The 14,482-nt window shown below is 39.2% G+C and overlaps 1 protein-coding gene across 1 annotated transcript; it reads right to left on the minus strand.

Annotated features, from left to right (window-relative positions):
- Positions 1-1,110: 1,110 nt before the first annotated feature.
- cldn11a (claudin 11a) lies at positions 1,111-4,603 on the minus strand. Its single transcript, XM_030718825.1, has 3 exons — positions 4,171-4,603; positions 3,758-3,922; positions 1,111-2,507 (listed from the first exon to the last, which is right to left on the minus strand). The coding sequence occupies exons 1-3, from the start codon at positions 4,394-4,396 to the stop codon at positions 2,245-2,247; spliced, it is 654 nt and encodes a 217-aa protein (XP_030574685.1). The 5' UTR covers positions 4,397-4,603; the 3' UTR covers positions 1,111-2,244.
- Between the last annotated feature and the right edge of the window lie 9,879 nt (positions 4,604-14,482).

The raw sequence follows: 14,482 nt of genomic DNA on the forward strand, positions 1-14,482 counted from the left end.
CCTATTGTTACTTCCATGTTGTGTACCTACATTTTAAGCATTATTGGGAATTACTTTTACATACTGAAAATTATATGACACAGTTACTTTCAAACTTCTTAGTCAGCTTTGTCACTGATGGACAGCAGCTAACTGGTGGCAATGTTTATGTATAGGATATCACAACACTACAAATCTCTTTTGGCAATACAGGACAGCTTGTATGCTTGCTATCCTCCCACTGGCCTCCTGTTGACTGGATGGCTTTATGCCTAGAACAGCATCACATTTCAGGGAATACACACACTAACGAGATCACACACCTGCACTCACAGGCGTGCCAGGAAATTCACATGCAGAGTGACAATGATATGCAGAAATACAGTAACAGAGTGGAAATCTGTATACACGCTACAGATCATATAGTGTGCGTGTGTGTGTGTGTGTGTGTGTGTTAGAAGATAAGCTGAGGACAAAGCGATAGCACATTTTGTTTTCAAAGTGTCGTGTCATATCTGTGGGATGACTCGACCTTGATATGGGCCAGGAGTACGCACGCTGGAAACAGTTTTCTTTCTCAGTTGCACTATGTGTGTTGAGACAGGCTTTCATGTGCTGATTTAACTCAAGGTCACTGAGTCAAATTATATTACAATGCATAATGTTTTTTTTTTTTTATTATCTTCAGCTCAAATTTACAAGAATACAGACACATGCACAAACACACACACGCGGTAGTTTGTCTTTGTTACTGATGTGCAACAAAATCAACACAGCTTTTCACGTTAAAGTATATTCAATTCAATTCAATTTTGTTTGTATAGCGCCAAATCACAACAGTCACCTCAAGACGCTTAGTATTGTAGGTAAAGACCCTACAATAATACAGAGAAAACCCAACAGTCACAACGACCCCCCTATGAGCAAGCATTTGGCGACAGTGGGAAGGAAAACTCCCTTTTCAGAGGAAGAAACCTCCAGCAGTATATCTCTTACACCACAACCTCCAATTTCTGTACACCCTTTGAAAATTAAAATTCACCAGAAAAACAGAGAAAGATTAAAAAAAAAAAAAAAAAAAAAAAAAACCTTTCAACGTATTATCATAGTAAAATGTTGCACAGACAAAGGCAATTTTCATTATTTGGCTTTATTGCTGAAAATAAAACAATATCACATCAAGTAAAAACAATAAATAGTCACTGCTGACACTGCTTATGTACAGATCTGAGTTGCTTGGAATTATCAGGCTCCATCTGTGTTATATTCCACCAAGACAAGTTAATCAACATAATGCTGCTTTTTGTGCACACTAGTTAAACATACTTTTAGCTATAGACATTTTTGAGGACTAATACATGAGAAAGTTTGACTGTGATATTTTTGGGGGAAATTTACAACACCAGATGCTGCATTTTGACACAGAGTCATCATTCAAATGGTAAACAGAAGCATCTTAGTTGAATTTAAAAAAAAAAAAAGGGGGGGGATAAGAAATACCGCTGTCAGATGGCAGAGTTCAAAGTTGTTAGTTTTTTCAGTGCAAATAATAAGACTCTGATACAGTCTGTAACACTGGTAAAGCTCTTCCGTCAAATTTATGATCTCATCATTCTACCATCATTCAGTGGGGGCTAGAACAGAAAGCAGTGTTATATCATTTTAATCAGGTCTATCACTCAAGAGGCTAGATAGTTGTACAATACTGTCAAAGAAAAATCAGTGTGCATAAGCAATAAACCCACTTTTAATTCCAAAAATAATACTGTCAAATCCTACTAAACTCAAAACAATAGATCGTGATATTATGGTTTTAAAAAAAACATACTTATCAACAAAGACACTCAAAGGATCTTTCATCTTTAGGTACATGATAGAAAATCTGAATACAGAACACAGAATACAACGTCTGAGTGACCGAGGCCTCATTGGACTTTGACCTCAGGTGACTGTACACCAGTTACTCATGAGATTGGACAATTATGTAACATTTGGGAAAGTTTATGCCACACCCGAGATGAGGAGGCTGGAAAATGAACTGTGCAACACAAAAACAGTCCACAGGTGGGAAAAAGGCTCAACTATAACAGTCTTTTTATGTTTGGATTTTTGTGTATGCATGTGTGCTCATTCAAGAATTTGTGTATTTTTTCTTGTCATTTTTCTTGGTTACTGTATTAAATGGGGATATATTGGCCGTTGTGCATACGTCTCTATGTACAAACCACTGCCATCGACACATCCACGCGGGTTTAATTGCCAATCTCAGACGTGGGCGCTCTTGGCATGATTGGTGGAGGAGGCAGCTGGCAGGTTGCTACCTCCCTGTTTGGAGTAGTAAAAATGGTTGTTTTCCTGGTAGGGGCGAGATGAAGAGGAATCAAATGAGCAGGCGACAATGGATCCACCAAGCAGGCTGAAAATAGTGCCCACCCATCCAGAGTAGAGGGAGAAGCCAAATGACATGAGGCCGTGCTCATGGTGGGCCCCAATGGGAAACCAGATAGTAGACACCAAACCACAGATTGCTGAGGAGACAGAGACAGAAAAATGCTCAGATTTCTTCTCAGTGAACATGGTCAAGGACATATGAATAGCAAGGCTACTTGTGTAAGTAAGTAAACATAGATACAAATGTAAAATGTGGACTGATTACACAGCAAATTTTTTGTAAAAGCCAAAATGTAAGTTTAGCAAATTTACTGAATATGCTCATTAAACTGTTACTAATGTTTATGTATCTGTATAACCAGAGTTTCCCAGAGGCTCTACAGTCCTCATGGACAGAGTAACTCTGGAATATGGTCATGTAGTGTTACCCTACATATTCATCTACAGTTCAAACACAAACCCAGAAAAGGGGTGATAAGACAGATAAATTGATGGCTACATGAACAAGATTTACCTTGTCTATAATGTATATTGGCCTATATTTGGACTGCAAGATTTTTGATAATGAGGAAACATTTCAAAAGAAGCATTACAGTTGTACTATCTTTTGCATTCTTTGTTTGGATACAAAGGAATAATAGGTTGGAAGAAATTAAGCTGGAAGCTTTAATTAACTTTATGAATTTTACAATTTTTCTTTGCCGTACAGAAGAAGGGCTCAACCTTGTCAAAGACTTGTACCAATATTGAACTTCACATAGGACTAAAAGGGACATATCTAGTATTTGTTGGGTTTTTAACAGTTACACCAAAAGTTAACACAAAGAAAAATAGTAATGAAATCATCATCCCACCAACGAATTGCCAATACACTGCTGCACAATTAATCCACACTTATGTATGTGGACTAAAGTCATGGGATTTAGATTGTAATTAAGTGATATTGTTGCCTCTCTGTGGTACTGTATAGTGGCAATGAGGCAACAAGCCCACTGAATTTTAATCCTAACATGCAACAAGAATTTGAAAACACCTGTTCTCGAGAAAAATGGGCAGCAGAATGATACTGTTACATGTGTTGAAATTCCATTTCAGGGACACAAGCACTGAAAATGCTAAAGCACCAGTGAAAACATTTATAAGCACAGAGTTCATGTTGTTCAGGACAAAGGCAGGGTGTGGATGAGTAGGTGGAGGAGAGGAATGTGATGGGACCTTGGGGGTGGTTTCAATGGAACAGGAACATATAGGAGTGCATGTGTACCCTAGAGAGGAAGACAGTCATATTCAACATCCTGTGCTCGCCACATTTTGAGGCGAGGCTAAAAGTGGTCAGAATCAGGAAGGTTGGAAGAGATGTTGGTGTGCATGTGATTTAATCTCTTACCAACTATGAGTATAAGCACTCCTCCCAAGATGGCACGCTTGTTCTTGGAGCTCTGGGGTTCATTCCCAAGACTGATACAGGGCATGGACATAAGGAGCATAACCACTGCTGGGAGACCGAGGATTGAACCCGTGATCATCAGGGCACGAGTTGTCTGAACGTAGGCTACAGAAGCAACAAAGGAAAGCTATGTGAGGAATGTACATGGCAATGGGACATAACAAATGAAAGCAAATTTTGACAATACATGAATCAGAAGATGAAAAATAATGCCTAATCTTTAATTATGAAAATAACTGATGATTGGATTCGGAAACAAAAGAACTGGAGTCAATAACATAATGCACCTAACTGCATGAACTCAAGAGAACAGAATAACGCAGCATGTATGCAATGTAAACAGAGCAGTCTACCTGGCAGGTCCAGGATCTGCGTAAGGGATACGCAGTGGTAGAGTCCCGTAGAGATGACACAGTACGCCCATGGTCCCCGGGCTTCCAGCTCATCCATCTTTTTGCAGGTGTTCAAACCGTATTTACAAATATTCACCCAATCTGTGGTGGATGTCGCGATCACAATACCTAACCAGCCGAGGCAGCTGAGTAGAAAGCCGCCCAGTTGGAGACAAGAGTTTGCCATGGTAAAAACTGAGTGAAGACCAACTGTCCCGAGTTCAGAAACTGTAAGAAATCCTGAAACTAAAGATGAGTTTAAAAAAATAAAATAAATAAATAAATAAAAAAAAGAGAGATCGAAATGTGAGCGATAAACCCCTAAATCAGTTCCACCATAGAAGTTAATCCGGCGCTAACTTTCAACGTCCAATTTAATAATTCCATCAATTGAGCTCTGTTGTACTTCAAAAGAATGCTTTAATACCACCATACCTTTTATAGGGGGAGTTCAGCAAATAAAAAACCTACCCTAAAACTTTCAGCCAATCAGAGAAACACTTTTAGACTCTCTAAAAACTAGAAGTGCACTCCCCTTTATTGCATCAAGTGATGCACAGTGCAGAGGATTGAGTTTGAAGCGCAGAATATTTAACAAGAGGCCTGCTGCCATCTACTGGTCACGCTGCATTTTCTTCAGTTGGAGTGTCAGAAAAGTGCATCGTCTCCAACGAAACAAGCACGTGTTACAAAGTTGGCAAAAAAGAAGAAGAAAATGAAAAAAGAATATATATATATCGCAAGTAAAAGTCTTATTTCTTTCTTTATTTTTTATATGTGTGTTTAGTTGTTAGTGTTCCCAGCTTGTGGGGGCCCGTGGGTCAGAGAGGAGAGGAAGGGCATGAGAGGAAGTGGGTGTGCCTATGGGGCAGCCCTGCTGTTTGGGGTGTGCGCCCCCTCGTCCGTCCTCTTTTTTGGCCACGTCCTTCATGCGGTGAGTCCTGTTATTTTCCTTTACAAACCTTATTACGTACTGATGTTTCTTTATTTATTAAAATGTTTTTGATTAATACAAATTAACGACTCTTTCTTGTGCTTTGTCGTGTTTTAACTGTTGCACAATTAATTTTACCAGTACTATTTTCAGTTGCTAAATTTGGGGTTATTTTTCTTTTAGTAAATTGTTGTCTTCCATTGCTGGAACGATTGCCTGCATAGTGGAAAAAAAATCATTTATACAGGTGCACACATCATCTAAATTTATTGATTTTTTTTAAACATAATTTATTTAGTATTTTAAGTTCTGCATCTTGATCATTTGGGGCTCGTTTCTGTCCATGTCCTTCATGTCTTTGTCTACCATTGATGCCTTCATAGTCAAAATTTCCTTTATACAGATACTAATAAAGGAAGAAAAGCTCAGCATCTTAATTCATTGGGAAAACAGACACAGCGCATGAATAAGACCGCTACAAAAGCAGTCCAATTTATCAGCCCCAAAGTTCAGGATCATTCAGTCACACTGCCTCAGAGACAGCAATAAGCCTGAATTCATGAAAGAACAGTCAGTACCGGTTCTATATGTTGTGCAGTGGTCTACAAGCAAAAGATCCCTGGTTCAATCCAAGGAGGAGACACAAATCCCACACATCAAATTGTGTCAGTAAGGACATCCAGCATAAAAAATCTGCCAAATCAAATATGTGGAGCTATATAAACATATACATGTATACACACATGTAATGGTTAAATATTCAAATTTTTAATGTCAATTTTATTTAGCACCAAATCACAACAAACAGTCGCCTCAAGGTGCATTATATTATATGGTATAGACCCTACAATAATTACAGAGAAAACCCAACAAACAAAACAAGCCCCTATGAGCAAGCACTTGGCAACAGTGGGAAGGAAAAACTCCCTTTTACAGGAAGAAGCCTCTGGCAGAGCTAGGCTCAGGGACGGGCAGCCATCTTCCATGACCAGTTAGGGGTGAGGGGAGGGAGACAGGATGAAAGACAAGCTGTGGAAGAGAGCCAGAGATTAACTAATTATGAACATTTTATGTTTGGTGGCCTTGTTTACCACCGTAAATATCTGCTTCCTCTGCTGTCCCTTGGAGCTGTAGAATAGAGGGCAGTGCCTGGCAATCAAGTGACTTAGTTTGCTTGGGGTGCAAATTAAGACTGATTATTTTTGTCACATGACAATGCCAGGGGGGAGTTCAAAACCACATAATAATTCGACATTGTCAAAGCTGGGCCATGACAGACATTTTTTCACATTAGGGAGCTAGTAGTCATAAATAAAACCTATTTACAAACTTCTTAGCAGTTGACGTAGCCTATATGTTAAGATACAGGGAGATGATTGATGTCCCACAGGGCATGATGGATCTACTTGACAAACAGTGATGATCTCAGTAGGTTAGAATTGAATAGAAATACTTGTTCAGTCATTACAGGTTAAATATTATGGCAGCTCATTCTGCTTGTTTTAATTTATTGTCCATTTGGACACACATTTTATTCTTTTCTTATAAACAAATTGGAGTAGATTTGGTTATTTGGCTGCTGCACCAGGGTATGTTTGGAAGGATTTCCATTCATTCCATTTACTGTTCATTTGTTTCATTTGTTTCTGTGCCTTTCTTTTTTTTTAAACTCCCTGCCACCTCCATGTATGGAGGGCACTATAGGGCACTACAAGCCTGGGAGAGATTTAATTTCCAACAGTTTATTTACAGGTGGAATTAGTTTTCATTTGTTTTTCATACCTAATACTTTTGGATGTATGCCCACTTTTTATTTATGCCCATGCTCAATATGATTTCTGCCTATGACTGTACGTTGTTACAGGTAAACACAGTTAGGGGATTTTCACAGCATGTACAGTATCACAGCGGAGATCCCTAAATCTTGGCGCCCTTTATTAATGGTCCACATCATCAACAGGGGGCGACAGAGCACAGCAGTGGCCCACAGTTTACATTCAGGTATTGTATGACACGATCTTTTCTTCTGTCCGTCCTTGCTGGATGGAGTTAAGCAAGTCTTCTATCACTCACATCAGCCCAGTGACGTGGCAACAGCATAGCAATCATTCTGAGAGGAAGACAAAAACCGAATGAGACATTTCAGATCCCACAAGGTCACTGACTGTAATGGCATGTTTGGGCTTCATCTTCCTTGTGTGTTTTGCTCATTGTGTTTTGCCTTGTCACAGTGGCACAAATCTCAGTTTTTATTTTAATTTGAACGTGTGATTCAGATCAGGCGTGATCAGAATGTCTAAACAGGAAACAGCCTCTCACCTGCTGGGCCTGTGCTATTTTCAGTGTGAAAGAAAAAGTTTCTTGATGAGTATCCTGAAAGCAGTATTACTCTGAACGTATCTGTCATAACTTCCAGGTCAATGGATTTTACTTTTGAGAAATTTTTGACATCAGAGATGTGGGCTTTCTCAACAGTATTACCTCACCCTGCATATCAAAATTTAACACAGGCTGCATACTTGTAACTCCATCAGGTGCCGTCAGTAGAAAAAAAAAATGTAAGGAAAGAATAAGACTTAAATGTATCAGCAGGGTAAAAAGCTGCTTGGTAATAGCACTGTATCTTGTTAATGCAGTTCCAATATTTTTTTCAGCTGCTTCAAAGAGAAACCCTTCTACTGAAGATAATCATTTGTGGCTTTCACTTGGGTCCACTAGAGCTATTGCATTAAAGTCATTCAGTGTAGCTTTGTTATATTTTAAAAGAGACTACTTTGTTTCAGATCAATATTTATACTTTGTTCCTTTCAAGACAGCATCTGAGTTAGCTGCATGCACTTGGTGGCGTTAAGACTATTAAAAAAAGCCTTTACCATTACACCATCTGCAGCTGACACAACTGACCTTTTTTGTATTCTGTTGCTGTATTGTAGATAACTTTCACTGAGTTAATCTTGTATCTGAAATTTATTAATGGATGTACAAAGGGTGTGTTGAGCATCAACAAAATGAAAGAAAAGAAGGAAAAACACAAGTCTACATCCACAGATAGCATCTCCAACCTTATAAGATGCTGTCTCTGTGCGTCACATTAGCGTAAAAGTGGTAGGATAAAAACACATTAGACAAATACATAGATCATTGGGGTAAGTGGTTTAAGCCAGTCAGCCATGTAAGAAGTGTTACACTTCATCTCTCCTACCATTTAACTACTCTGTATGTCATTCGTATTGCTCTCTGTCTCTCCCCTCAACTCTCCAGCTCCACTGTCTAATAGAAATGGATGGATACATAGATAGAAAGAATATAGATAGATGGCTCTTAGTAACTAAATCAAAGATGGAAAAAGGGAGTGTGTGTATGTATGAAAGTGAGAGAGCACAATGAGTAAGAAGTCAAAAAAAGAAAGAAATACCCTGAGCACGAGCAGAGAAAATCCCACTATGATTCCCAGAGCAGTTTGTAAGATACTGGTCGAGTCAGGCAGCAAGGGGATGGGAATATTATGCTAATGGCCTAAGGACTGCAACAGTGACAGTGACATAGAGGAATGATGGGATTTTATCCCTCCTAGGGAGAGAAAGTGGGGTGGGGGCAGTGCATGCAGAATGTTTGTGTGTCTGTGTGCCTGTGCACGGGGCATCCGAACACAGAAGAAAGGAAGCACAAGGGAGTAACTCCTCTCTAACCCTTCATGCTGTCAGAGCTGTCAGTCAGTCAGCTGGAAGAAATGAAGAGCAATGACATGCTCTTTGTCTCAGCAAACCAAGACCAGTGGTCCAGTTCAGGGGTAGGGTTGCATTCGAAGAGAATGAGTTATGAGTGGGGAGGTGAAGAGGAGGAATGATAGAGTGATTGGAAGAAGAAGGTTGCCGTTTTAGGCCAGCCCACTGTGATGGAGTGGCAGCCATATTGGATGAGTCATCCTGGCCTAAGGGAATGATGGGTACTTTTTCAAATAGATGTCAAGTCACATTCTGTGATTAACAGGAGCCAGAAGCTGAGGAGAAGACGATCAGTCCAACGTTGACGTGACTTGCACTGATGAGATTTCAATCAAAGTGCTTCACAGTTGATCTGTTGAGAAAAAAAATAGTGTGCATCATTTAAATGTTAAATACAGATAACATCTGGTCGACCAATGTGTTTTCAAGCACATAAAGTATCAACTTGACTTTATAATAGTTGGATCATTTATTAACTAGATTGTAATACTGTTTTCAAAGAGTTGAAATCGGAACATTAATTCATTTTGCAGGCACTGAATCTTTTTTTCTCTGTATGGAGGCTTTCTCTGTTGGGTCTTTTTGAGTATATTGGTCATTTGACAGCATTTACAGTAATGTGCAAAAGTCTTGAGCCACACCTCATGTCTTTATATCTTGCTAGGAAACTGAGAAATAGCATATGCAAACAATAACGGAACAACAGTATATAAGAGAAAAACAGTTTTTATACTCAATGGGCCTGAATGCCGATATTTGGTATGACCACCTTTATGTTTCAACACAGCCTGAACTCTCTTAAGTGAGCTTTCTTGGCATTCATCATTTTCTCTCTGTTTCCCTTCCTTAAGAATGGCTTCTTGACAGCCACCCTACCACTGAGACCATTGGACCAGGTCCTGTGTTAGGTCTTTGCTGGATTTTTTCCTATTTCTTAAGGACATGAATTTCAGACACTGTTCACCTGCTGTAGATAGTTTTTAGGTCTGCCACTTCTTCTTTTGTCCTCCACTTGTCCAGTTTTCTTTTTTTTTTTAAAAAAAAAACACACTGCACACCATGCCGAGATATGCCAAGTTTTCAGGTAGTAGCTCTTTGGAAATCACCTTGTATATGCAAAAATACTATTTTATGCCTGTCAAACTGTGTTATGTTTGGCATTTTTCAAATATTCAACTAAAAAAAACTAACAAAGTACCAATTTAAAATGGCTTCTTTGCTAAGTTGTCTGTTATGTGTAGACAGCACTGGTTCACCCCTTGACTTTGATGCTTTTTTTATGGTTGAATGGTCATAGGTCAGTCTTAAGTGGCTTAAAAACCAAAAAAATTATTACTCTGAAAATGAACAGGTACAAGAACTGAACTGAAAATGAGTGAAAAGGCAACAAGGGTCCAAAGAAAAACTTGTAAAAACCCCCAGAAAGCCTGGAGAAATATTGTTCAAAACCACTTTAAAACAAGTGGTGCCGAGCACAACAAACCCTGTCCCTGGCAGATGATTTGGCTGATTTGATCATGATCCATTTCAGAAATGTGTCACTCTCCAAACACTGAATCACCAAGATAACAAATCAAAGTTTATTTGTTACATATATAGTCATACAAGGTACAACTAGCGGTGAAATGCTTTAACGACTACCCCTACACAATAGCATGAAGATGAAAGATGTAAATAGAATAGTTTACAGAATATATCCAAAGTATACTCAGAATCTACACTAAGGTAAAATGAAAGTTGAATAATTATCATAAGATAGTCAAAATATAATATAAAATAAAACAAAAAATATACACTAAAAATTTTACAAAATATATACACTAAATAATATATACACACAGACAGGGTATGCTGTGGGAGGGGGTGTAGGGTGCATAGTTCAGTGCAAATAGCATGATGTGATTGTCCAGATCAGTGGGGGAGTCAGTGAATGATGAATGGCGTATGTGTGTGTGGATGTAGTCCATCAGCTGTCCTGATTCAGGGCCTGAATAGCCTGCGGAAAGAAGCTCCTCCTCAGCCTCTCAGTGTTGGCCTTAAGGGAGTCAAAGTGCTTCCCTGACCTTAACAGAGAGAAGAGTCCATAGTTGGTATGGCTTTCACGATCTTACTGGCTTTGGTCTAGCATCGTCTGTAGTAGATGGTCTGCAGGTCAGGGAGTTCAGTCCAGATGATGCGCTCTGCTGAACGCACCTCCCTTTGAAGAACTTGTCTGTCCTGCTTGGTGCTGTTCCCAAACCAGACTGTTATGCTCCCCATGAGGATGCTTTCAATGGTGCACGTGTAGAAGTTCAACAGTACCTTGGAGGGCAATCTGAAGACTCTTACTCATCTGAGGTCGTAGAGACGCTGGCGAGCCTTCTTTGCTGTGGAGCTGGTGTGGCAAAACCATGACAGGTCCTGCGAGATGTGTACTCCAAGGTGCTTGAAGCTGTCTACTCTTTCTACCGGGGCTCCATTGATCTGGACAGGCTGATAGCACCACTCCTGCTTCTTGCTGCAGTCCACAATCAGCTCCTTTGTTTTGCTGACATTGAGCAGAAGATTATTGTCCTGGCACCAGTTCTCCAGGTGTTTAATCTCCTTCAGGTAGGCCCTCTGAACACAGAGACATGATTGCCCACCTGCACTATTTGTGGTCTGTCTGTTAGGAAGTTGGAGATCCATTCACACAGGGATGAATGGAGCCCCAGATCCTCCAGCTTGGGGGTGAGTATGGAGGGGATAATAGTGTTAAAAGCTGAACTGTAGTCGATAAACAGCATTTTAACACATAGGTCATATTGTCCATGCCTATAATTTTCCTTTTACCTTAGACAATGTTCAGCAAATCAGAAGCTGGCATCACAGACTGATCAATAAGGCTGCAACCCAAAACTGATGTGTCTACAAACAGACTGACTGTCTACCTAAGTAGAAATTTGGGATTCTCCATTTTCTTACTATCTAGCCATTGCCAGGTGTTCAGCGACCTAGGTCAAATTGCTAGATATGGGAAATCCTCACTTTCTCCATTTCAGTCAGTAATAGTCAAGTAGTTACAGCCAATCACACAGCAGAATATGATCACGTGATTAGACTAAGCCAATCAAGAATGAGAAAGATGCTGCATATCGTTAGCATATATTATCATAGTATTAACAGCCTGAAATTCTCCATGCTATTTTTTCTCCACTTCAGATAAATACAGCCAAATTGTATAAAGGGTATTATACATCCAGGAATATGAGTATCGTGTTGTACATCTGTGAAGAGTAAAGAAGACATATGCAAATTTCATGACTCAACTCCTTGTGGTTTTGAAGTCTATAGATTGGAAAGGTAAAACCTCATGGACAGACAGACAGATGGATAGTATGACCACAATATCCTCTCACTTTATTTTGCATGTAATAAGAAAAGTCTGGCTCCTTTGAAGCAAAATATAAAGAAATGAGGGGGGATTTTTTTGCACAGTTCTGTATTTCTCAAAAAATGCTTAGTTCTCAATAAATTATAGTGAAGTTCTGTTAAGTAAAACTTAAGGATATATTTTGGAATTCAGGCATGCTTTTGCTGACATTTCTTGAAGTAATTACAAGACACTGAAAAGGAAAATCCTTTCTTGCAAATACACTTTAGTCCAGTGCTTCCAAATTTAAGTTGCTTCTTAGTTGTACTTTTGAAAATTATTTTATATCCCTGGATTTATGCCTGGCGTTAACATGCATCTCTTGTCAGGATTTTGTAAAGACACGATTAAGATGGATTACGCTTACATCTTCTATTCTTATGTACATCCATCGTTCACATCACTTCCTGTGATAATGTTGCTGAGTTATTACATCATTTGATTGACATACTGAGGCAATTTCCATTTTGTTTTTGTGAACGTTTGCAGAACAGCTTCCTTTTGAACAAGCGGTAAATGCTACAGGATAGGGCTTTTTGTTTTACTTTTTTTTTTTTTTTTTTCCAAATTGCTGTGGTGGCTCATAATTTTTCCCATTAAAATGGATTTCCAGTAATTAAATTTACTTGAAGGCCAGTCACTGTTAGCATTTGGTAGTCATAAAGTGGATCTCATTGTGACAAAACTCTTCAGTAAACCCACCAGTAAAGTGCTGCTTTATGGTTCCACACACATATCTCTTTGACTTCAGACTGCACCCTAGCTGGGAGAACAGTCAGAGCATGTTGCTGCAGTTGGAACAGAGTTGGCCATGTGTTTGCAGTGTAGCAGCCATCACTCACCACTAACTGTGTTAGCCATTAGCATCAATTAATCTCAGCAAATGCTGTTGGTCATTACACTCAATACATCACCACTGGCTCTGCTAACTACATACCACACACAACATAACAGAGCGGTAGAACCCCGTCGTTCTCTGTGAGAAGATGAGAGATACATGTGTCGTTCCCCATATGGCTGAAGAGCGGGAAGAAAGTTACAACTAGAACAAGCGAGGATAAAGAGGTAGGGAGAGACAAATGGAAAAGAAGGTGATATATAATTCATTCTGACCCTCTGGGATGGTGGAGCGCAGATTCTGTCAACACGGTAAATGCACTCTCAGGATTTGTCATAATATTTCATTAATGCTGGGAAGAGATTTGCATAGGTGTGAGGGGGTTAGGAGGGTGGATTAAGAAAGGGGCATTTGTTTTCCAAAATGTATGTCCTGAAACTCTCATATATATATATATATATATATATATATATATATATATATATATATATATATATATATATATATATATATATATATATATATAAACAGTTTTTGAAATTTCCTGTCAGTTGGCACATAAACTTATTTCTAAACCTGAACTCCCTCATTTCCCTCTCTTCCTATTCCTTCCATACTGCTCCTCTCTCCAGCATTTTCAAACTGCTTAAATTAGCCTCCTCATCATTCTGCTCTTTATAATCCTCCTCTTCCCCCTCCCCTCTCCCCTGTTGTCACCAGGAATAGAATAATCTATTGCTCTTTACACGGTGGGCTGTGCATTATCTAATATAGTAGATGGGAATGTGTTGGGCAGTGAGACAGAGAGAGAGAGAAAGAGAGAGAGATGGAGAGATATAGGAAGAAGGCGCCATGTTGTGACTCGTAAATCATTTTGATGAGAGGCTCTGCAGTAGTGGACTGAGTTGAAGTTGGGCCATATATGAACCATAGGATTACATTACATCAGTTAAAGGGATAGTTCAATTCTGTGTTAAATGGGGACCAGAAGTTAGGAAAGGTTTAGCGTAGTCTAAAATGGGAGAGCAACTATTTGTGAATGTAGGCAGGTTTTAGGTGTAGTATATATAGCTGAACTGTGTGCAGATAGATAGAAGCATGATGATACCACTCTCAGCAAAATTATTGTGATGACAGAATGTTGGAAGAGTGCCATTAAAACTCCTATCTGTTGCTGGTTAAGAAATTGTTCCAGCATATACAATAGCTTTCCAGAACCTTAAATCATCTAAATGAGGTAAAGCACTTACATTTTCCTTCTTTAAAGGAACCTGCAGGCAAAGCCAGACGAGCTGCTCGCCCTGCTTTCATTGTTTAAGTTAAGCTAGCCTACACACCAGCTCAGTGAATGTGAATGCATGGATGACTTATTTCAGAAATCAAAT

The sequence above is a fragment of the Archocentrus centrarchus genome, chromosome 22 (genome assembly GCF_007364275.1).
Source record: "Archocentrus centrarchus isolate MPI-CPG fArcCen1 chromosome 22, fArcCen1, whole genome shotgun sequence".
NCBI lineage: Eukaryota > Metazoa > Chordata > Actinopteri > Cichliformes > Cichlidae > Archocentrus > Archocentrus centrarchus.